General features: G+C 55.4%; 2 protein-coding genes across 4 annotated transcripts in view; one reads left to right on the top strand and one right to left on the bottom strand.

Moving 5' to 3' along the window:
* The window catches only part of SNX33 (sorting nexin 33), a 64,909-nt gene extending 48,600 nt beyond the window's left edge, over window positions 1-16,309 (bottom strand). Inside the window, exons 1-3 of one of the 3 annotated variants that reach the window (XM_034994264.1) lie at window positions 15,046-16,309; window positions 12,128-14,726; window positions 5,595-6,255 (exon numbers count right to left, since the gene is read on the bottom strand). In XM_034994264.1, coding sequence (XP_034850155.1) covers window positions 6,002-6,255; window positions 12,128-13,586 — 1,713 coding nt within the window. In that variant the 5' untranslated portion in view covers window positions 13,587-14,726; window positions 15,046-16,309 and the 3' untranslated portion in view covers window positions 5,595-6,001. Of the gene's footprint in view, window positions 1-5,594; window positions 6,256-12,127; window positions 14,948-15,045 lie in introns of those variants that run through there. The other 2 variants (XM_034994265.1, XM_034994266.1) reach the window with 2 other exon arrangements.
* Window positions 16,310-20,803: 4,494 nt separating this feature from the next.
* IMP3 (IMP U3 small nucleolar ribonucleoprotein 3) lies at window positions 20,804-22,005 on the top strand. Its single transcript, XM_034994269.1, has one exon. The coding sequence runs from the start codon at window positions 20,915-20,917 to the stop codon at window positions 21,467-21,469; it is 555 nt and encodes a 184-aa protein (XP_034850160.1). The 5' UTR covers window positions 20,804-20,914; the 3' UTR covers window positions 21,470-22,005.
* The last annotated feature ends 747 nt before the right edge of the window (window positions 22,006-22,752 follow it).

Below are 22,752 nucleotides of genomic sequence, written 5' to 3'. Positions count from 1 at the left end.
CCCAGCCTCTCTCTAGGGCTGCTCTAGGGCTCTGCTCAGAGGCTGGTTATCCCAGCTACCCTTACTGAACACTTGCTATGTGCAGGCACTGTCCAGTTGACGCGTTTTGCTCATGTAATCCTCCTAACAGCCATCTGGAACTCCCGTTATAAATAGAGAAATGGAAGCATGAAGCAATGAAGAAACATCCCCAGAACAAGTCCGTGTAGGGTAGGATTCGCATAGGGCTCAGCCACTGCAGCCAATACCAGGGCCCTGCCTCTGGGTGGTGGAGAGAGAGGAAACAGGGGGCTTGTGGCTATCCGGGGGCAGTAGGGCTGTCTGGCGGAGCTTCATACTACCCCGCCCGTTACATTCCTGCCAAAATAGCAGCAAGGGGGACCAGGTCAGCCCAGCAGAGGCTCCAGGTACCTCCAGGAGGCCAACTCCCACCTCAGGCACCAACGATTTGCCTCCCAGCCCAGGTGACCCAGACCTGGGGACCATCTCACACCCACTCGGCTACTCCAGCACCTCCTTCCCTGGGCCCCCCTTCCTGGTCTGTAGAATGACGCCGGTCATCTCTTGCACGCAGGGTGGTTGAGAAATCCTGGCCAGCCAACATCTGCTGTGGTGCTGCCTGCGCTGGGGGAGGGTAGGAGCCCCGAAGTTGGGCGATCCAGGAGCAGCAGGGACTTGGCCCCTTCCCAGGTAGAGCCCCAAGGTGGCAGCCAGACCCCAGATGACAAAGGGTTGCATAGGATCTCTAGTGCCTCCCAGAGCTTCTTGTGCTTGAGTGTGTGCTGGGGAGCTGTGGAATGCTGACCAGGAGCCCCAGAGGGGACCACAGGCCACAGAAGGGACTTTTGCCAGCCCCCTGAGGTCCCTTGAGGTCCACAGGTATACAAGGGAGGGAGGGAGCCCTAAGTGCTCAAAACAGGCCAAAGGCCAGACCCACAGAGGCCTCAGGATGGGGATCAAAGGAGCAGGTGGTGGGGGCAGATGACCAGAGGATCCAATGCTAACCTAGGACCACGGTGGGCACTACAGGCCCAGCGCCATGGTCCAGGAGTCTGCAAGCACCCACAACAACGTTAGCAGGGGAAAAAAAAAAAAAAGCAGGACACAAAAAGAAAAGAAAAAGACAAAATCAACATTAATAAAGTTTAAATAAATATCTGTAAGACAAGGCATTGCCAAGTAACAAACTGAACCCAACTGAAACAGGTGTATATGAATGATCTTTAATGTGGAAGGCAGGCAAATTTTCATATGTGTGATAGGGTGTGGGATTCAGTCTCTAAAATTCAAAGTGCCAGAGGCCTGCCCACTGTCTTCCAATGTGCCATCCCCAAATCTTTGAAAGGAGGGGTCCGCAAATTGATTTGCAATTCCTTTTCTACCATGTGAGGGAATGAGAATGCAACAAAGAAATTCTGGTCAGTTGCAGAGAAATGAGGCGATGCTCCTCACACACATTCATGTGTAAGGGGAGATCCTGGGTCAAGGCCGTGGCCACTGTGCAGGGCTGTGGTCAGCCTCTTCGTCCCTGGGAGCTGGTGGGACTCACCCTACCCACCAGCCCCTTCACATTTCAGCAGTTGGGTCTGCCAGCCTCCCGTTCTTTCACCTCTGGAATGGAGCTCTGCCAGACCCTTTTCCTTCAGACTTAAGTGAGTCAATCAAGACTTTGAGGAAAGACGTCAGGGAACTGGGTTCGAGTCCAGCTCCACCTGGGTCTCACTGTGATCCCAGGCCGGGCCCATCTTCGCTCTAGACAAGCCTCAGTCCCTTCGTCTGTGAAATGGAACAATGCCGCCTACCTGGGCTGCTGTGAGGACCAAGGAGGCCACAGCTATGTGAGACTCGCTTTTTCAACAGCCCGGACTGCACTGGGGTTTGACTAACAAAACAAAACCAAAGGAAAAAAGGTTTGCGCTAAACTCTCCTGAAGCCTGGGACTGGGTTTCACAATCAGAGCGCTCTGCTGAGCGCCATCTGGGGGAGGTGAATTTTCATTTCTCTCCGTGGTTTTTGCCAGGGCTCTTCGTCTCCTACCCCAGCCCACGGAGCCCTACTGGAGCTGAACTGGAAGGGAAGCAGGTTGGGGGTTGGGGGGGGGGGAGGACAAGCGGGCTTGGCTCCTGGAGGCCTGAGTCAGCGGGCAGGCAGGCAGGCAGGGCGGGCCCAGTCCTCACATGCTTGGGGAGGAGATGGTGCAGGAATGTTCCTCCCGCCCAGGCCTGGGCCCTGCCCACTGCGTCCCTGCCCTGGCTCACATGCACGCTGCGGCCTCAGCTCTGGCTGGACAGATAGGAGAGGCCTGGAGCTCTGTTGGGTGGGTTCAGCCAGGGGCCTATGAGGCAGGAGGGACTGGCCCTGGGGACCGGCCACAGAGCTACCCGGGGCTGGGCTCAAGCCCTTGAACACCCTCGGGCCAGTGGCATGGGGTGACACAGCCGGCTGCCACCCCTCACCAGACCTCAAGTTCCCCATCTGGACAGCGCCAGTGTCAGATGACAGGTGATGCCACTGGCTCCCCCAGGAGGTGGCGCGGGTGCAGTCTAGAAGCAGCGACACGCGTGACACCTTTGCTCTGAGCATGTGTGGCTTGTGGCCGTGTGTCTGAGTGTGTCGCTCTGTGCGGATAGGACTGCGGTACGGCTATGCGTGGGGACACAATGTGACCAGTGCTGGGAAGAGATGATGCGTGTGCAGCCACGGCCATGAACATGTGCCGTGGGTGGCGCCGTGGCTGGGAGTGCCCCTGGATGAGCACGTGACTGTGCATCTGTGTGCGGACGGCCAGGGCTGGCCCATGTCCCCGTGGGCAGGGTGTGTGGCTGCACGTGGCTGTGGCTGCTTGGGCTTGGGCAGCTCTACCTGTGACTTCGTGGACGTGTGGATGACAGCGCGGCTGTGCCACGGGATGGAGGAGAGGTGCTGAGCGGGCTCTGGAGCCACCCGTCTGCCTACCTCCCCTCCAGGTGTGGCACAGCTGTGGCAGAGCTGTGGCATGGCGGCTTGTGGCCCTCCTGTGTGTCCGGGAGGCAACAGATGCAGGATCTGAGGGCTGCCTCCATCCCCAACCCCCACATGTGGCCACAAAGCCGACTCCTTTCGTGGACTGGACCAAGACTGGGGATCAGAGATTCAGATCCCCCCTACCCCCAGGTCCTGACAGCTGCCCAGGGCAGAAAGAGGGGCCTTGTTTTCCACCCCCTCAGAGCAAAGTGAGGGAGGGTATTGGAGGTAGCCGGGCCCAGCTCTGTCTGGAACATCTGCCTGGCAAGTGACTGAGGCCAGCAGCAGGCCCTGCCACCACCAGGATGCTCCCACGCCTTCCCCAACTGGTCCCCCAGGGCCCTCCTTCGAGGGGCTCCGGTCAACCCAGACCGATCTCAAACTGCCCCCCCCAATACCCCAACCCACAGAGAGAAAGAAACCTGAGGGAATGGCTGTGACATCCTCACTCCCCATTACATAGAAGCCTGCCCCAGCCTAGATATCTCAGGATGCCCACAGTAGACCTGGCCCATCCCAACACTTCACTTCTGGACTCTTCTCCCAGGTCCAAGCCCTCCTGAGTAAAGTCTCAGACCACCTCCCTCATGCTGAGGATGGGACACAAGAGGGTAATACTATTCCCAGGGCAGGAAGCATAAACAGGGGACTTTCCAGGCACTGTGGGTTAAGAAAGGCATTTCCACCACCCCTCCCCAGACTGACCTCAGTAAGGAGCCTCCCCCACTGTGCTCAAGAGCACTGTCTACAGAGGCGGCCTGGAGGTCAAAGCTGCGAAGGGGTTAAGGCAGGAAGGTCCCTGGGTGGGTTGGAAAATGAAGGAAGGAGGGCAGGGAGGAGGGAGGGGAAAATTCCACAGAAAGTCCCAAATCTGACCTAATTTTGACCCAGGGCCAGGGGCCCATTCCAGAAGTTCCTCTGAGGAAGCTCTGCCCTGAACGGGGAGCCTTTGCTGCCCCTTCCCCACTGCACCCGCCATTCCTTACCCCTCTCACTGCTATAAGCTCCCTGGGTCCCTGGCCTGGTCAAAGCCCCCCGAGGCCCAGACCCTGCCAGCCCTATTCTCCCACCAAGACCCCCTTGCCCCGAAAGAGAACCGTGGTTTGACTAGCACCCCTCCTTCCCACATGGAAACTGATTCCTGCTCATCCTAACTGGGACACCACTGAGGGCCCGGCTGGGGGTGGGGGGGGCAGCTCTCCTCAGTTCCCAACACAGAAGCCGCTACAGGACTGGGTGCCCTGGACTGCTTGCCCCACCTCTCCTGGACCAGGGCTTTCCTGGGGGCTAGGCTGGGGCATGCTTCCCTGGGGAGAAGAACCCCGTCAATTAGACTGTCCTGGAGCAGGTCTCCTCTCCCTCACTCATGCAAGTTCAGCCCTAGATCACTGAGCAGCACAGCCTAACCCCAGCAGGACTCCGGCTGTTTGAGAGATTGGGAGAGTGAGGTCTGGGAAGGATGTGTGTCCAGCTGGGGTCCACGGCCACCTCTAGCTCCCAGCTAGCACCTGCCATCAGCACAGTCCTCCCCCCAGCTTTAGAGGTTTTGTGCCCACCATGACCTCACAGTCTAAGAGCTCCCAGGGACACTTAGGGTTTCATCCTTCCCCCACCCTCAATCCCTTTGGGATCCAAACAAAAAAAAAAGCCATGCTTTTGTTGTCTTCATTGCAAAAGGTTTATCAAGAAAATAAGAAAAAAGACTCAGGCAGCAGGAGCCACGAGTGGCCATGACCTCCTGGGGAGGCCAGCAGTGGGACCTGTCAGTTCCCCCAACCCGCCGGCCCACACCCTGGCCTGGGCGGAGGGAGTAGCCCCCCCCTGAGGATGTAAACATGGGTGGGAGACAGCACAACCTGGCTGGGGAGGGAGCCGGGGCTGGCATCACAGTGAGGCTGGCCATGGACATGCGGGCCCAGGACTTCTGGGGCAGTGGGCAAGCCCGCCCCCGTCTTTCTTCCCCTTGGCCTTCCCTCTGTGCAATAGGAAGGATTCTGAGATTCACTGGGGCCCGAGCCTGTTTGGAATGTGGAGAGCCGTTGCTGGTGAACTCAAATATCTGGTAACTTCTGGGTGTCCTCTCCAGGAAGGTGCCACCAAGGTCCTGGGGTCAGTGGCTTGTCTCAGCACCTTGAGCCCAGGGAAAAGATGCGGCATGGTCCCCTAACCAAGGGGTAATGGAGGCTCAGCAGGTGGAGGGGAGTCAGGAGGGAGTTGGCCTGCAGCTCCTCCTAAGGGGACAAGGTGAGGCAGGGACAGGGACATGGGAGGAAGAGCCCTCCCCTCTGTCACACAGGCCAAAATCCCCACCAAGGGGGCACCAACTTACTTGGGAAAAGTAAGGGAGAGAAGATGGGCGTTTTCATGTCTTCTCACCTTTGCCCATGCTATTCGTCTCTTCTGAATGTGCCCCCCACCCCTGGCCCCATCTACTGTCTGGCAGGTCCTTGTCATTCTCCAAAACACTACTCAAATGTCACCTACTCTATGGAGCCTTCCCTGACCAGCAGAATGAGTGGTTCTTTCTTTAAGCTTCCAGGAAGCCCTTATTTACCATCAGTCACCCTCCGGTGCCCTTGTCTGTTTCTCTGTCTGACCCCACTTCAACTGGGGACTCCCTGAGGGCAGGCATGTCGCAGCCCTGGGACCCAGCAAGCATCTGACACGGGGCCACAGCAGGCCCCGGTGCCTGCTGAATGAACGCGGGGGTGGTGGCCAGGTGAGCGAGTTCTGTAGGTTCTAGCAGAGGCTAAGACCATGGCCTGACCTCAAACGACTGACCCAGAGCCCAGGCCTCGGCCTAGAAGATTCCTGACCCCAAATCTCACCCCTGCTGTACCCCTACCTCTAAGAGCTGGGGGTCTTCCCCAGGGGGACCCATGACTCCTCCAAAGCCCACCCCAACCCTCCCAGCCACTACTGGTGCAGGTAGGTCTAGAGAGCAGAGCGCACTGCAGCGACCAGACCCAGGCACAGGGTGGGGGCCAGGGACACATGATCAGAGGCTGTCATACATGCGCAGCGTCTTCTCCAGCTGCTGGCCTACCCGCTGGTAGAAGAGGATCTGCTGGCGCAGGTAGTTCTGCATCATGTGCTTGAAGTCGAGTTCGCGGCGCTGGTGGAAGTGGTTCATTTCGGCCTGCAGGGCGAAGCCCACCACGCGGCAGCGCCTACGAATGCCATCTGCCTCGTCCTGCGCCATGCGGCCCTCGTCACTCATGCGTTGGCTCTCCTTCACCTTGGCGAAGGCGCCTGGCACGGGCACAGTGGAGGAGGACAAGGGAATTAGGGCTCTGGTCTCCCCCCTTTGCTCCCTATGCCCTCCACGAGCCCCCTCAGGGACAGCCACCTACGTGTCTCCCCCAGGACCATCCCAAAGCCCTCACCGTTGGCACATCTTCCCTCCGAAGCTGGGGCACTGTCAGCAGCCCACGGCACCCAGCCTGTCACAACCCTGCTGGCTGTATCGAGTTCCAGGACAGGGCTGTCCTTACCCAACACAGGCATCGATCACCTCTCACACTGGCTCCTAATCAGCTCAGACATCACCTCCTCCAGAAAGCCTTCCCTGAGCCCCCACGGCATCAGGTGCCTCCCAAAGTTCCCGGGGCTTCCATCAGCCACAGCTCTTACCACCCTGTGCTCACTCTGCCTGCCTCCCTCTGGTCTGTGAGCTCAATGTCTTCAGCGCCCGGGGCCAGGTCTGGCCCCCAGGAGAGCTTGGTACATGTCTGCTGAGCTGATTCAATCTGTTCCTCGCTGAACTACTACAACAGGCTCCTAAGGGGCTCCCACCTCGGGCCCAGTGTCTGAGAGGTTCTCCACAGTACCTGAAGAACAGCCAAGATGGGCATCCAAAGCTCCAGACCTCTCCCAGCTCCCCTCTGCCTGCACACGAAGGTCCCTGCCCATTTGCCTAGCCGGGAGGCACCCATTCCACACTGACCCCATGTTCATCAAACTCACCCTGCTCTTTCCTACCTCCACATCTCTGCCTGCTAGATCTTTCTGCATAATTTAAGGCCCCTGATCAGGCTCAGGCACCACCTCCATACCAGAGCCTCCCACAGTGCCCCCAGGTGCAATGCCTCCTGACCCCTCTCCAGGGCGCTCCCCACCCCATCACAATGTTGATTCTAAAACAGCACCTCGAAGGCCACCTGGTATTTTCCTTTGTGTGTGTCTCCCCACAAACAGGCCCTGCCCCTCCTCACACCAGCCTAGAGGGACCAGAGGAGGCCCTGTAATAACCAGGTGACAGATGGGGGATGGGGGACGAACCTGGGCAGGGGACCCAATTTAGAAGAATCTGAATGAATCAGCAAGCAGTTGGTGAATGAATTCCAGTTCTGAATTAACAGACACTTGACTAATTGTGCACTTGAACCGTGTGCACCGTGGGGCCAGTGGCCGGAAGGAGGAGGCAGTTTGCCTGTGCCTGGCCCTCAGCCCTCGCAGGGCTGCAGGGAATCCACTGTGCGAAGCAGAGGAAGGGTGTAGGAAGGCTTGGCATGCAGGACAGCAGCCCCCGCCCCGCCCCCAAGCACTTCAGAAGCATCCAATGCGCACCAACAGCACACTGAGGGCCTCCAAGATGTGTTCTTTTGACTCTTCACTCAAGATGTCTGATGCATTCAAGATCCTTTTTTCGGTCATTTACTCTATGTCAGGCCCAAGGCTCTACATGCTGGAAGTAACTGCAGAGGCCTTTAGAAGGAGCAGCACCCGTATAAGCAGGCAAGTGCATGGCTAACTGGCTAACGGGGGCATCTGGGGTGGACAGACACGAGTTTGGAGAATCTCCAGGGCCACTCACACAGCACTTGAAAGAACTCTGCAGGCACCAGCTCCCAACCCACTCAGTCTTTCTGCCACCCTCCCTGAGCCCCTCCTGCCTCCTATTCCATCCCAACTGCCCAGGTGTGGGCAATGGAAGAGGGCTCAGCCCAAGGCCCAGCATGAGGACCCAATAAGACACTTCAGAGCGAAAGAGATCATAGAGGCCAGCTGCCCACCCCTGACCTTGTACAGAGGAAACTGAGGCCCTGCCGGGGAGGACTTGCCCAGGGGCTCCCAGCCTCCTTCGTGCCCCATATAAGGGGGCTCAGGGGTACCCCTCCATGGCTGGGGGGTTGGACACCACGTATCCTGCAGAGAGCCCATGCCAGGTCACCCAAGTCACCCCATCTGTGTGGGGACCCAGATAACAGACAAGGAACCTACTTGAAGACGAGACACTAACTAGCCTGGATTCCAGATGCCTGAAAAAATCTGGGTGCAGTAAGGGTGGACCTGTATTCCAGAAGGCTTTTCTGGCCTTGGAGGAAGGAAAGCTTCCTTTTGTTGATGAGAAGACAGAGGCCCAAGTAATAGAAACATATCTATTGAAATTGCTAGGTATCCACAGAGAGGGAGGGGGCCAGGGACGGGGGACAAAAACTGTGGGGGGGGGCAGGCAGAGGTCCCACTCTGCTCTCTGTCACCTCTCCACCCTGTGACTCAGATCTGGGGCTGCCCAGCTAACACTAACATACCCCAGAGACAGGCTGGGAGTTGGGGCTCAGGCCTGTCCGGCATCCCCACTACATTCTGTGTAGGCCTCAACCCTAGAGCTCAGGACCTAGGGGAGCCTCCTGCCCTGGCAGGTGTCCTGTGGGCTGGATCCCAGGAACCAGGAAAGGGGGTGGAAGCTTCAGAGCCCCAGGGTCCCAGGCATACTCCTTAAGCTCCCAACATAATGCATCCTGTCCCCACCTCTCCGAGGTAATTACCCACCCCCCCTCCTCAGGTCAGGGAAGGAGTTCCGAGTCCTAGTCCCAGCTGTGTCACCTCCAGCAAGCCACTGCTCTTGCCTGGGCTGGAGGTCTCCCAGCTGTCAAACGGGACAGGCTGAACCAGGTCTGATGCTGCTGACAACTGTTCTCAGGGGCACAGTGATTTTGAGTTTCCAGATCTGAAAAACGGGATAATATCTGTGCCCACCCTATAGCGTAGTTAAGGTTTAACTGAACTTGTCTGTACAAAGGCCAGCACCCGACAGAGTCAGAGCTCAGGATGCTACGTGCAACCGTGTGCAGACTGCTTTTCAGTCATGGCAAGAACCAGTTGGTGGTGGCTGGTAGCAAGAGGCTTCTCTTCGTTTACGGAACCCTAGGAGGGAAGGGTTTAGAGGTGGCCAGGTGATGATGGCCTGGAACACAGAGGTTGGACCCACCCATCCCCCAGACAAGCACTAGGTCCTGCAGGGGACATGCTGCCTTGGCCAACCTGAGTCCCATGGCCACGTTCGCTCTGTGGTCCTGGGCCTGCTTCCAGCCCACTAAGCATGCAGCTGAGTTCATGGTACTAGAGCACCCAGCCTCCCTCATCCCTCCCCCTCTGGCTCATCTACCCACGCACCCATCCCTTGGAGAGCTCCTTCACCCATCTGTCTGGCACAGGGGAAACAGCCTGGGCTGTGCGGTGACACCCCTGGGCCCCAATTCCTGCTCTGCGTATCATCCCACCTTGCTACACCTCATCTGAAAAATGCAGGGGACCACAGTAACTTCCCTGCCCCGGCTGGCTCACAGGGACGGGCCCTGCACAGGTACTATTTCCCCTTGTCCCAGCCTAGCTATGACCGGGGCGCCCTTCACCCCCCCGACTGCCCGGGGTTTAGATGGTTAGTTACATGGTTCCTCTTCGCTTAGAAGACCCCTGGACTGAGCTCCAGGGGCTGGGCCAGGGGGCAGGCAGACTGGTGGGCTTCAACTCAGTGCCAAGCAGGCTCCGCGATCCATTTTACTAAGGGGGACACTGAGGGCAGAAAAACACCCTCACAGTCATCTCAGAAGCAATATTTGTCCAGACCCTGGCCTCCTGACCCCACCTAAGCCTCCTGTCTCCTTCCTTCCACGGCCTCTGCCACACGCTTGCCATCTTTCAGATGTCCGGGTGGACTAGACAGAATTCTGGAGACCTGAGGCCCAACTTTCCTGCTCCTTTCTCTGAAAAAGGGTCCCAGCCACAGGGCCAGCAGGGAACTCCTCCTCCCCCCATCATCCCCCAAACCTGTCCAATTCCGTCTCAGCCAGATCCCAAGCCCCCCTCCCTAACTTGCCCGACCACAGCCCAGAAGGAGGAAGAGTAGGCCCAAATGGGTCGGTCCACTGGGGAGGGCTCCTCAGGGTGAGGGAAGGCGGGTGAGCCTCTGCCTAACGTTGAAAGCATCAGCCCAGAGGACTGCCGGGCCCCCACTCTCAGAAAAGCCTCAAGTAGAAAAACTCAGAAATGTCCTCTCTCAGCTCTGTGTCCCTGCCCCGGAGTCAGAAAGGCCAGTGTGGCTTCACCTCTTCCTGCTTCAGTGCAGCCTGGCAGCCCTGGCTGGGTAAGGGGCTGCCTCCCTGCCTGCCCCCAGCTCTGCCCTGGGGGACTGACCGCAGCCACTGCCCACACAGAAACATGCTCACCAAGGAGCTGGTTGAACCAGCTTGCCCAGGCCCGAGCGCAGCAGTGACCATGCCTCCACTTCCGCCCAGGGAGACACCTGCCCCACAGGGCCCCGGCCGGCCCCCTCTGCCACATCCCTGCCCCAGAGCTCAGAGATCCGCTCTAAGGCATCACTCTGTTCTCACCAGATCCTCCCCAGGAGTCTCCCTTCCTGAGAGCTCAGTGGCTCGACCCTCCCTTGTTTTCTAGATCAGGAAACTAAGGTCCAGAGAGGAGGAGGCACGTCCCAGGAATACCCAGCAAAGTGGCAACACAGCCAAAACGAGAAGTCAGGGCTCATGTCTCCTGAGGCTCAAAGAAGAGGGAAGGAGAAGGACAGGAATGTGAAGGTGAGAAAAAAGGGCAGGGAAAGGAAGGAGGATGAGAAAGTGAGGAGAGAAAGGAGCCTGGGAGATGGAGAAGCTCTAGAAGTCTATCTCCTGGTAAAGTAGAGCAGGGCTGGCTTACTCCCGACTCTCCAGGATACTGAGGCGGAGGGTGGTGTTTGCTGTCCCCCAGGCTCAGTCCAGAGGTCTGCCTCGGGGCCCCACCCAGAGGAAAACTCTGCACCAAGCCAGGCCTGACCTCAGGGCCTAGGGGCCAAGGAGCCAGCCCCACGCCCTGCAGACGTTCTTCCTGAGTTACCAAGCAGCCCCAGGGAGGACCACACCTCTCTCCTGACGTCTGCCTTGCCTGTTGTCCCAGGACTCAGCCACCTGCCAAGTCAGCCCCTGACTCACTGCTCAGGCAAGAGAAGCCAGGTTAAGGAAGAGGGAGTTGGATGGGCCATGTGGGTAGTGCCCTGAACCCCTGTTGCTCCCCTGGACCAGCCCGGGTGCCCCTAGGTGACCTGGGATGAGTCACTTCCCTGGCAGTTCCTTGACGGCCCAACAGTAACAGACAGGAGCCCATCCTGTCCCTCCCCCACGGAGGGGGGCCATGAGAACTGAAAACACAGCTGGGCTTGGGAACTGGCCAACATGGACGTGTCCTTGGGGAGGCGCAGAAGGAAGGGACAGTCTCAGCTGGGCCACGGACTCCCTGTGCAACCAGCCTTCTGTGGACACCAGCTTCTTCATCTGCAAAATGGGGACAGCGAGCCTCCCGCACACAGACAGGGAGCTCACAGATAGGGTATGCGGTGGAAAGCACAGGCTCTGAAGCCACAGGGGCAGGGAGTGGAGCTTGAGAGGAGTGGGAAGACAGGCCACACTCTGTGCTCTTGTTATCTGTGTCCCTGTCCCCCACGAGCCTGTGGGCTCCTCAAGGGCAAGGCCTGGGCCCCAGTCATCTCCGTGTTCCCAGACTCAGCCTGATACCTTGATCAGCCTGATACCTGATACCTAGGCTCAGCACAAAATGGATAGATGAGCAAATGAGACAGAAACAGAAAAAAAGGAATGCACGAGCAAACAATTGGACAATACAAGGTAAACAGCGAGCTCCATGAGGTCAGAGACCAGAGCTGTCTACAATAATATCCCTGCACCTAGACTAGCACCTGCCCTGTAGCAGGTGCTCGACACACTGTGGAATGAATGAATGAGACTGAAAGACCAGATGGCCTGCTCCATTCCCCTAGGCCATCCTCAGATCCCCAGTGCCCAGCAGAGCGCAGACTCAGCAGGGGTCTCCTGCCCACTCTGGCTCTTACCTTTCTGCAGGTGGATGATGTCAGGGAAGTTTGAGAGCAGGCCCTGGTAAAGAGACAGCGTGTCGAGCATCTGGAAGAGGTCGTTCTTGGGCTGCTCAGCGAACATCTCACCAATAGCTTCATAGGTACGGCCCGTGTGAGAAATGGCACTGTTGAGGGCCTCGGAGCTAAAGGGGGGGTCCATCTGGAAAGCATGACTGATGGCCTGAAAGGCATTGCCCAGCTTCTGGAACTCCTTGCGGAAGCCTCCCACATGCTTGCGCACCAGCTCGGATGCTACAGTGCTGAGCTGCAGGACGCTGTCGTCCATCTTCTTGCTGAAGGCCTTGAAGGTGTCCACACGGTCCTCCACATCCTGCAGGTCCTGGTGCTCCGTGGGGATCTGGAAGGTGAGCAGGAAGCTGGCACCCACCATCTCATCCTTCTCTGCCCTGCGTTTGCCCATCTTCCACTGCTTGTCATCCAGGCAGCTGAGGAAATGCTGGAAGCCCTCATACTGGGACAGCACAGGGTGGCTGGTCATGTGGTCCATCCAGAGGATGAGCCGACGCTTCCGCTTCTCAATAAAGTCTTCCTCGAAGCGACCTGTGGCCTGCTTCTCTGGCAGGTGGGGCACCGAGATGACAGTGAACTTGTGCAGCAGGCGGTTATAGAGCCAGTCAAAGTGTTTGTAGCGCCGGTAGACTGGCGAGCCAGCGTGGGTAGGTGTGAGCTTGTAGGAGATATAGCTTTTGATGCCCTTGAATTTGGTCTGTTTGGTGGGGTCCTCCACTGAACAGGCAAACGGGTGGGGGTTGGCCTTCCACTGGGGGCCACGAGGGCCCATTTCGATGGAGTACGTCTCAGCAATCTTGGCCATCATGGGCACATCACCCAAGATAAAGGCCTCCACTCCAGAGCGCACGAAGCACGAGAAACGGTTGAGGTTGCGCCCCACCACACTGCCACGCTTGGCAGATGCCAGGCTGTCCTGCCGTTCCAGGGCTGGCTTGGGCCGAAAAGCCATGTGCTGGCTGGGGTAGGCACCAGGGTAGGAGAGGTTGAGAGGGGGGTGCCCGTTGGTGCCCAGCCCACCAGCCCGAGGCTCCTCCACCACTGTGCATCCATCGTCCCAGTCATCCCAGTCATCGTCATCGTCCTCCTCGAAGCTGCCCTGGTGTGAGAGGAAGCCACTGCCCCCACCACTCCTGGAAGGGCTGGCCGCGTCATACGAGCTCACCTGGGTGCCCAGAGAGCCTGGGCTGCTGGAGGAGTCGGCATGGTTGGAGGTGGGACCAGCCCGGATGATCTCCACGTAAGAGGCAGGGAAGAGCCCTGTCTCACCTCGGCTATTCTGGCCCTGCAGCCAGCCATCCAGCGAGGTCTCACTGAAGATGACTAGGTCCTCATCCTGATGGATGCTGATCTCCTCCTTGTTCTCGCTGCGGAAGTCATAGAGGGCTCGGCCTTTCAGCGCCATGGCTGGGCCAGTCGTAGAGAGAGAGGAGACACGGTCCTACCCAGAACTGAGAATGCACTAGCAGCTCAAGGCCTGTCACAGCAACTCAGTCTCTCAGCCCCTAAACTGGGGCCTAAGCACCCACAGATGCTATCCAGCCTCCCACTACTCAAAGCAATGTCCTCGGCCCATTAACTGCCCTATTATTATTAGGTCTCCAGCACACTGCTGTGAGCAGGGAGGGATCATGTCCATAATCTGCCTCCCTTCCCCTGGCAGCCCCAGAACGGGTAGTCTCTCCTTCCTTCCACTCCCAAAAGAAAAGTCAAGTGACTTGGAGAAATCAGCTCTGAAAGGGCAAGAATTTGTTTGACACTTTCCACTGGAACAATGTTCTGAAATAGAAAAGAATCACTCAGAAACCACCGATCCAGAAATCTGGGCAGCTCTGGCTCCCAGCTCCTTCTGGCTTCTCTCACATTCCTCTGCAGATCTGCTCCTTCCTCCTCCTCCTGGGCCACTGGGTTTTCAAAAATCCAGAAAATCCAAGAGGGGCATGGAGAAAAGCAGCAGCCTCTTGAATCCAGTCCAAGGGTGGATGTGTCCGGCTTCCCAACCAGCCAGGCCGGGGAAAACAAGGACTGAGGCTTACACAACAGGCCGCCAACTCCGCGACCCCAGCGGCCCAGCCCGGTCTGGCCTGGCCCCCAGCCCCCGGGCCCCCGGGGCCCCCGGCCCCCAAGCCTTCAGCCGGCTCAGGAGGCTTCCCCCACCCCGCCTCCCGACTGGCCAGCCCCCACCCTAGGGAAGGAGGGGGTGCGACGAGGCGCTCTGGCGACTTCTGGCCACTAGCTGAGTGGCCTCTTTTGTTTGCCTAGCTCCTCAGCAGTTTCTGAGCCTGAAGCTAACCCTGATCTGAGTCCAAGGACCCCATCCAAAGGTAACCTCCGCGGTCCCCGGTCCCGGCGCGCAGGTCGTACAGACCCCCAGCCCTGGCGTGCCCGCACACACTCAACAGGAGTTTGGAGAGTGCGCTCCGGCGAGCAGATGGCGCGCCCGGCCGGCTGGCGGTCCGTCGTCCACTCGGCCCCGCGGTGTCCGGCCGGTGGGCGGCGAGCCCTCGTCCAGCACTCGCAGCCCCTCCGCGCCGCCAGCGAGAAGCTAGCTCCAAAACAACAGAAAAAAGGGATTCCGGGAGGTGGCGTCCGGAGAAAGGAGGGAAGAGCCGAGGGGGAGGTGAGGGGTGGGGAGAGGGAGGGAGGGAGGAAAAGCAGGCTGGGGAATTGGGCAAACTCCACAGCACTTCCGTGCGTCCTGGCTGGGCAGGGATGGCCCAGCTCCGCCCTCCCGCGGCCTGGGGCGCTGCAGCCCGCGCCCCCGCCCACTCCCCGCCCGCTTTCCTTCTGGCGCTCCGGGATGGGCTTGAGGGAAGGCGCCGGGACCCCCCGCCCGTCCACCCTCGCGGGGAGACACCTCTTACCCGAGGGGCTTGAGCGCCGCCGCCGCCTCGCCTCCTGGGTTCTGTCACCCTCCTGCCTTTCCCATGACGCAAGTGGAGGAAAACTCCGAAAGTTCGCAAAGTGAGGGCTTGTGACGGGGGCGCCAGAGCCGAGACCCGGGGCAGGGGGTTGAAGAAGGGTGCTGGGAGAGCCGCAGACAGCCGTTTCCCATTCCCGTGCCCCTCCACCCCACTCTGGCGAGACTGGATGAAACTGGGCCGTGGCGCAGCCTGGGGATTGTTCTCCGGAGGGGGCCCCAGGGCGGGCCCCAATGCCAGCAGCGCCCTCTGGGAAGAAGCCTGAGAGGTCTGGGATACTGGCCGCTGCAGGTCCTGGTACCTTAGCCAGACAGGGCCAGAAGCACCCCTGCCCTGGGAGACTTCCTTCAGAGGGAAAGACAAGACCCTACATATGTAGCAACAGGGAACAAAGCTTAGGCACGACCCGGCGCGGCCTCGGGGACTAGATTTTAATCGGCCGGCCGTCAGCAGCGAGGAGAGAGGGGTGGTCCGCTTAGGCTTGCACGAACAGGCAAGGGGGATCTGACCCTTGGTCAGCCCATCTGGGACACTCTGGGCACCGACTGCCAGGCACTGTGCCAGGCACTGGGGATTACATCACAACAGGCAGTAGGTGTTGTGCCCTCTTGGGTTTACAGTCCACCATCTTGTCCTTAATTCATCTATCATAATGTGTCTGTCTCACTCATTCAATCATGCAATCAAGGAAACATTAACTGAGTAATCATTCTGTTATCGGGCCCCCTGGGCTACAAAGATAAATAAGACACTGTCCTAACCTTCCAGAAGCTCAGGTAAGTCAGGAGAAGTAGACCGGTAACTCCCTACCCAGTGTCACCAGGGCCATGAAATGTGCATGGGAGGGCACCTATCTATCCCATGGGTGGAGTAAGGATCAAGGCAGGCTTCCTGGAGGAGGAGGGGCCTAAGGTGGGACCAAGACTTTAGCCCGACTCCTCTTCTAGCTATGCCCTGGAGCCTTGCCTACCCCTTCTAGCTAGAACTTCCTTCCTCCTCATTCTGACTCTTCCTAATTGCTGCAGATTAATTGGCCCAAAGTAGATCTGCTAAAAGTGGGCACCTTTGATGTTTTGAGGGGTATAGGGTGCAGGCCTCTGGCTCCAAAACCCACTTTCATCGGTGCAGTGAGTAGATCCAATTCCCTATACAGGGATGGCATATGACCTGAATAAAGGCTTATATACAAACCCCAGAAGGCCAGGTGTTTGTTTTTTTTTTTTAATTTTTATTTGTCACTGTAGTTGACATATAATATTACATTAGTTTTGGGTGTACAACATAGTGATTCAACAATTATATACATTACCAAAGGCTCACGGTGGTAAGTGTAATTACCAGCCCAGGGATTAAATTGCACAGAGAAATACAATTAGTCAGGCAGACCTGAACTTTTGCATCAACAGCGCAAGGCAGTCTGAGCTGCTCCTTAGGAAGCCCAGTTATCAGGTTAGCTCAGAACCTGGAAACCCCATGATAGGAAGAGATGGTGTGACAAGTCTTTCAGCCAAAAAGCCTTGAGATCTTGTCCCCCACAATAGGGCCAGCCCTTGATTCTAAGGATTCGGGTCATCCTACTCTTGCTACAACCAGAGCTGGAGTATGTTTCCTCCAGCTACTTTTGGGACACCCCTTCTCTGGGATCTCTCTTCAGTTCACACAGCCTCTCTCCAAGCTGAGCCTAACAACAGCAATTACTTCATTAGTGCCACATACTGTGATAAACATTTTATCTTTATTAGCTCCCTTAATACAATCGATGGGATTTCTGCTCACCCGAGCAGGATCCTAGTCCAGCTACCACTCTATGGCTTTTAGTTGGTTCCCAAACACCTCAGACACAGTCATAGACCAAGCATCTTAGACTTACTCCCACATCTGTTCTGGGTGGGTTTTTCTAACTCTCAGGGGCCACCCTTATTTCCAGGTTCTTGGGGAAAATTCTCTTGAGCCTCACAGAGATTTCCATCCAGTACTGATATCTTCCATTCCCTCCCTTTCAGTGACCCTCTTCAAGCCTAGGGACAACACAGCGCGAGCGCGCGCGCGCGCGCGCGCGCGCGCACACACACACACACACACACACACACACACACACACACACACACCCGCCGCCAGGTGCTAGTCTCAGAAAACTGCACTAACCTCTGTGGTTTCCCTACACCCTGCCCATTCCCTTGAGACAAAGTCCCTTTATTCAATTCTCCTCACATTATTCTAATTGGAGTGTGTTCTCTCTTTCCTGCTGGGGCCCTGACTCATGCTCGACAAATAACATCCATTCCCCATCCAAGCACCCAACTTTCCTCCTTTAGGAAAGAAGTCAGCAAGGGAGAACTGCAGCCAGTGGTTTCCAGGCTGACCCCCCTGGTGGCAGTGTGGGTACACTGGACTACACTGTAACAACGCACACAAGAGGACAACAGCCTGAGATAATGCAAGGGTACCGGGCTAGGGAGAAGTAAATCTGGGAGTTTATGCAAGTAGAATGGACTGGAATGGCATCCAACAAGCTGTGGGTATTGAAGAAAAAGTCAACCCACATCTTTAAAAAATAGATTCTCCACTCTACTTCCCCCACCAGCTACTGTCCCATTTCTCTGCACGCATGAGCAAAATTCCTCAAAATAGCCATCTATACTAGCTGCCTGCAATTTCTTTCCTCTTCTTAAACACCTCTAGCCAGTCTTTCACCGGCAGATTCCACTGAAACTATTCTTGTCAAGGTCAAAGTCATCAATGACCTAATGGTTATTTTCAGTTCCCCTCTTACTCCCCTCTTACTCAACCTCTCCATAGCATTTGACCAGGTTGATACACTTTCTTCACTTGCATCGGGAAGACCATACTCTCCTGGTTTCCCTTCTACCTCACTGGTTCATCCTCCTCTCTCCAATAATTCTTAATACTAGAGTGACTACAGAAAGCAGTCCTCTTGTCTTTTCTATCATATTCACTCCTTTGATGACCTCGTCCAGGCTCATGGATGGATACATCATCTATCTGCCAATAACATCGCAATTTTTTAATCTCCAGCCTAGGCCTTTCTCTAGAATTCCAGACTCAAAAGTCTTTCACCTTGACATCTCCCCTGGGATGACTACTAGACACCTCCAACCCAACATGTCCCAAACAGTATCAGGCATTGCACCCTAAACCTGTTCTACTTGGCAGCCTTCCCGATCTCAAGTGATGAGTAGTTTCTTCACTTGCTCAGGAGAAAAACTGGAGCCATCCTTGACTCTCCTCATCATCCTGGGATTCCTTTCACATCAGATTCTCACTACTGCTCTCCTGGTCCCAGCCACCATCTTTCTCACCCAGATCACTGCAATAGCTTCCTAATGATCTGCTTCCATCCTTGCCTTCTAACAATCTGTTCTCAACACGGCAGTTGGAGTGATCCATTTAAAACATAAGTTAGATGTCAATCCTCTGCTCTAAACCATTCAGTGTCCTCATCTCACAAACATAAAAGCCAAAGTCCTTACTTACTTGAAGGCCTATGAGCCTGTCATCTGAACCCTCTTTCCTCCCCTCCTAGCCCACTGCTCCTTCGAGGATGGCTATTACTCCTCTTCTGGCTTGCCAGGAGCATTCCTGTCTTAAGGCATTTGCAGACTGTGTCCTCTTCCTCAAATACTCTTCCCCTAGATATCCATATGGCTAAATCCCTATAAAATATCACCTTCTCAATAAGACCTACTCTGACATGCCCTATATAAAATTACAGCCCTTCCTCACCCCAAGTTCTCCTATATCCTGCTCAGTTTTGTTTCATAATGCTTATCACTTGCTAACACATATAGTTTAGTTTTTACTATGTTTATTGTCTGGGGAGAAGGAAGTTAACGAAGAGTCCTACTGCAGATATGCTGAGCAAGGGCTGAGGATGGGAGTAAGGTTGGGGGAATATGAAGGGCAAGGATGCAGTGCAAACTAGGAGAAGATATTTGTTCCATATATAACTGGTTAAGGCTTAATATCCATAATACATAAAGAACATCTTCAAATCAATTAGAAAAAAAGAAAAAAAAGCAAACTGTATTAGTTTTCTATTGCAGCTACTACAAGTTACCACAGACTTGGTGGCTCAAAGCAACCCAGTTTTATTCTTTTACAGAAATCCAAACTGGGATCTCAATGGGCTAAAATTAAAGTGTCAGCAGGGCTGTGTTCCTTCTGGAAGCTCTAAGGAAAAATTTGTTTCCTTGCCTTTCCAGCTTCTAGAGGCTGCCCACAGTCCCCTGCTCTTGGATCCCTTTCATCTTCAAAGCCTGCTATCACGTCACTCAGACTTCTGCTTTCATCATCCTATCTCCTGACTCTTCTGCCTCCCTCTTTCACTTATAAGGACCCTTATGATAACATGGGACCCACCCAGGTAATTGAGAATATTCTCACCATCTAAAAATCTTTCATTTAACCACATTTGCAAAATCAGTGTGTATACAAATTACCTGGGGACCTTGCTAAATGCAGACTCTGATTCTGTAGGTCAGGAATGGGCCTAAAATACTGCATTTCCAACAAGCTCTTTGCTGGTCCACTGGCTCCACTTTGAATAAGAAGGTTCTCAATGTATTTAGAGATTCATGTGTAATGATAAAACTGTTTTTTTCTTTTTAAGCGAAAAGGAAAAATAAACACAAAACTCAGTATAGATACCATTACCTCTGGCTGGAGGAGTGGCTGGAAGAAGTAGATGAAATGGTCCTGGTGACATTTTCTTAAACTGGGTGTCCGGTTCGAAAGTATTCATTATACTTTGTAACTTACGTATATTACATATATTATTTTCCACATATCAAGTATTATACTTAAAAGTACATGAAAACCATACAAAAATAAGACAAAATGATCAGCGAAGAAGCTAGGTGGCGTCAAAGGCCTGGGCAAATAAAGTGGTTAGTCTATATAACTTACAGATATAACTAGCCTAACAGCGTTTAATTTATTAAACTCAGTACTGGCTGACCAGAAGTCCACCCAGTCGGGCTAATTTATATGAGCTCAACTAAGGAGTTAAGTTTCGTATTTAATATCCAAATTTCTCAGACTTGCTGGGTTTTATGAACCGCCTAGCATTCCTGCTAACAATACAGATTTCCAGGAGACTCCCGTGTAAATCTCGATTCTGTGCGTGTAAGGAAACAGCCGGGAAATCAATATTTTATATGTTCGCCGGCGTCCAGCCCCACTAAACAGGGAGGGACCACTTGCCCGCCTGGTGAAGGGCCTCGCGGTAGCGAGCGACCGGGACTACCCGGTCAGCCCCCGGCCCGCTGGCTTCGGAAAGCTCCCCACCAGGTGGGAGGAACCCGACGAGAGGTTAGCACGGTAAACCCCATCAAACAAGCACGGACGGCGGTCACCCGTCTTCCCCAGGATTGTCCTCAGCTTCTCCGAGCAGACTCACCTGGAAGTCCCTAAAAGACGTAAGTCTGAATGAGAGGAAACGATTACCGCACTAGGGGATATATTTTTGGTAACTGAAAACCTCGCGAAAATTTAAAACAAAAAAACGAAAACAAAAACACCTCCCAGTGTCGTGTCCCCGCCCGCCGCCCCACCTCCAGCCTTTCTTCGCTACTTCTTCCCGGTTCCTTCCGCCAACGCGAAAGGAAACGCGAGAAGAGACGTGGGGCGTGGCTCCACTCTGACCAATGGAAATCGAGGGCGTGGCCCTGAGCCTTTCTCTCATTGGCCCAGGGTCCCCCGGCCTGATCTTCGCGCTCCGAGACGACGGAAGTCGCCCAGCCGCTTGTACGCGCTCTTAGCCTGGGGTTTTGCCGCCCCGGGAGCCACCATCATGGTGCGGAAGCTTAAGTTCCACGAGCAGAAGCTGCTGAAGCAGGTGGATTTCCTGAACTGGGAGGTCACTGACCACAACCTGCACGAGCTGCGCGTGTTGCGGCGTTATCGGCTGCAGCGGCGGGAGGACTACACGCGCTACAACCAGCTGAGCCGGGCCGTGCGCGAGCTGGCGCGGCGCCTGCGCGACCTACCCGAGCGCGACCCGTTTCGCGTGCGCGCCTCGGCCGCACTGCTGGACAAGTTGTACGCTCTCGGCCTGGTGCCCACGCGCGGCTCGCTCGAGCTCTGCGACTTCGTCACGGCCTCGTCCTTCTGCCGCCGCCGACTGCCCACCGTGCTCCTGAGGCTGCGTATGGCGCAGCACCTCCAGGCCGCCGTGGCCTTCGTGGAACAGGGCCACGTGCGCGTGGGCCCCGACGTGGTCACCGACCCCGCCTTCCTTGTCACGCGCAGCATGGAGGACTTCGTCACCTGGGTTGACTCGTCCAAGATCAAGCGCCACGTACTGGAATACAATGAGGAGCGCGATGACTTCGATCTGGAGGCTTAGCGGGTCGTCCCAGCCACGGCTGTATTTCATAGATGGGAAAGCTGAGACCTGGTGTTTGAGATACTGAGAGGGCGCTCTCCCCGAGAGTGTGTCAGCCAGGCTTTGGTTCTTAAGAACTTGGCCCCTCAGCCGCAGGCCACGCACAGAGCCAAAGGGTACGGCCGTTTTCCATGAACTTTTGTTAGTCCTTGGACTATTGATAATTAAATGACTTATTTAAGAGACACTGGGAAGCAGTTTTGTGCTGCACTACGGAATTGTTAGATTATGTGCCTGAAACATGGTAGTGTGAAGGAACTTTGCTCCCCACCCCTTCCCCTTGGCTTTCTCTTTATTTTATAGCAGGATGGTTTGGGTCAGTGTGTTTAATTCGAATACTTGCTCTGGTTTTGTGATTACGCTGTGTACAGACGATGGAGAATTTGGTCTCAAGTTTTCATAAAATGGGTGAGACTGTAGTGTTGTGGGTGCCCTCCCTTGCCTAAAGGAAGACTTCCTAATGCCAATAAATGGTCCAGCTGCTTTGTATGTGCAAATTTTTGTCTGTCTGGTTTTCTCATATAGGTTCACATCTGGGCTCCTTGGCCCAAGAACCCAGTAGAAAAGAATAAGGTCAGGAGCGACCTGCCTGTGGGTGAGGCCTGCCACAGGGGGGCATGTGGAGGTTGCAGGATGTTGTACAGGGCTGGGCAAATTAGTCAGTTTACCAATCCCTTCCTCGGAATGAGTGTTTTGGCAGAGCTCTTCCCCACAGGACTTCCTGTTGACATTCCAGCCCCAGGAAATACCATATTAGAGGGCTGAAGTGTTTGCTGTTTGCTTGCCTAAGGAAATAATCACCCTGTAGCTTGGCCATCTAGCGGTTGGAAGTGGCCCAGGAGGTTCCTGGAAACATGTTCGTGGTAGGCAATTGGGAGAATAGGGAGACTACCTCTTTTTACACAAGGAGAAAAAGTAGGATGCCAAGACCAATGGATTGGCTTTTACATGTGCCTTCTCCATTACCCCAGGTGAAAGGCAGCATCTGGTAGAGAAACAAGGGAAGGGGACACTGGATGGTAATAGCAAATGCCTCTACTATATGTCTGGCACAGTTATAAGTGCATTAATCTGTTTAATCCTCCCAACAATGCTAAGAAGTGGGGAATCCAATTATCCTCTGCTTTTCAGATGAGGGAACTGAGGCAGAGATGGATCAAACTGCCCAAGATTGCATAGCCAATAAGTGGCGGAGCTGGTATCATGCTCCCTTTAAGAGACTGTCAGCATTGGCACAGCCAGCC

Source organism: Mirounga leonina, unplaced genomic scaffold (assembly GCF_011800145.1).
Source record: "Mirounga leonina isolate KUSES-001 unplaced genomic scaffold, KU_Mleo_1.0 Mir_91, whole genome shotgun sequence".
Lineage (NCBI taxonomy): Eukaryota > Metazoa > Chordata > Mammalia > Carnivora > Phocidae > Mirounga > Mirounga leonina.
The sequence above is the reverse complement of the archived record's forward strand: the minus strand, read 5'-3'. Positions and strand labels throughout refer to the sequence as shown.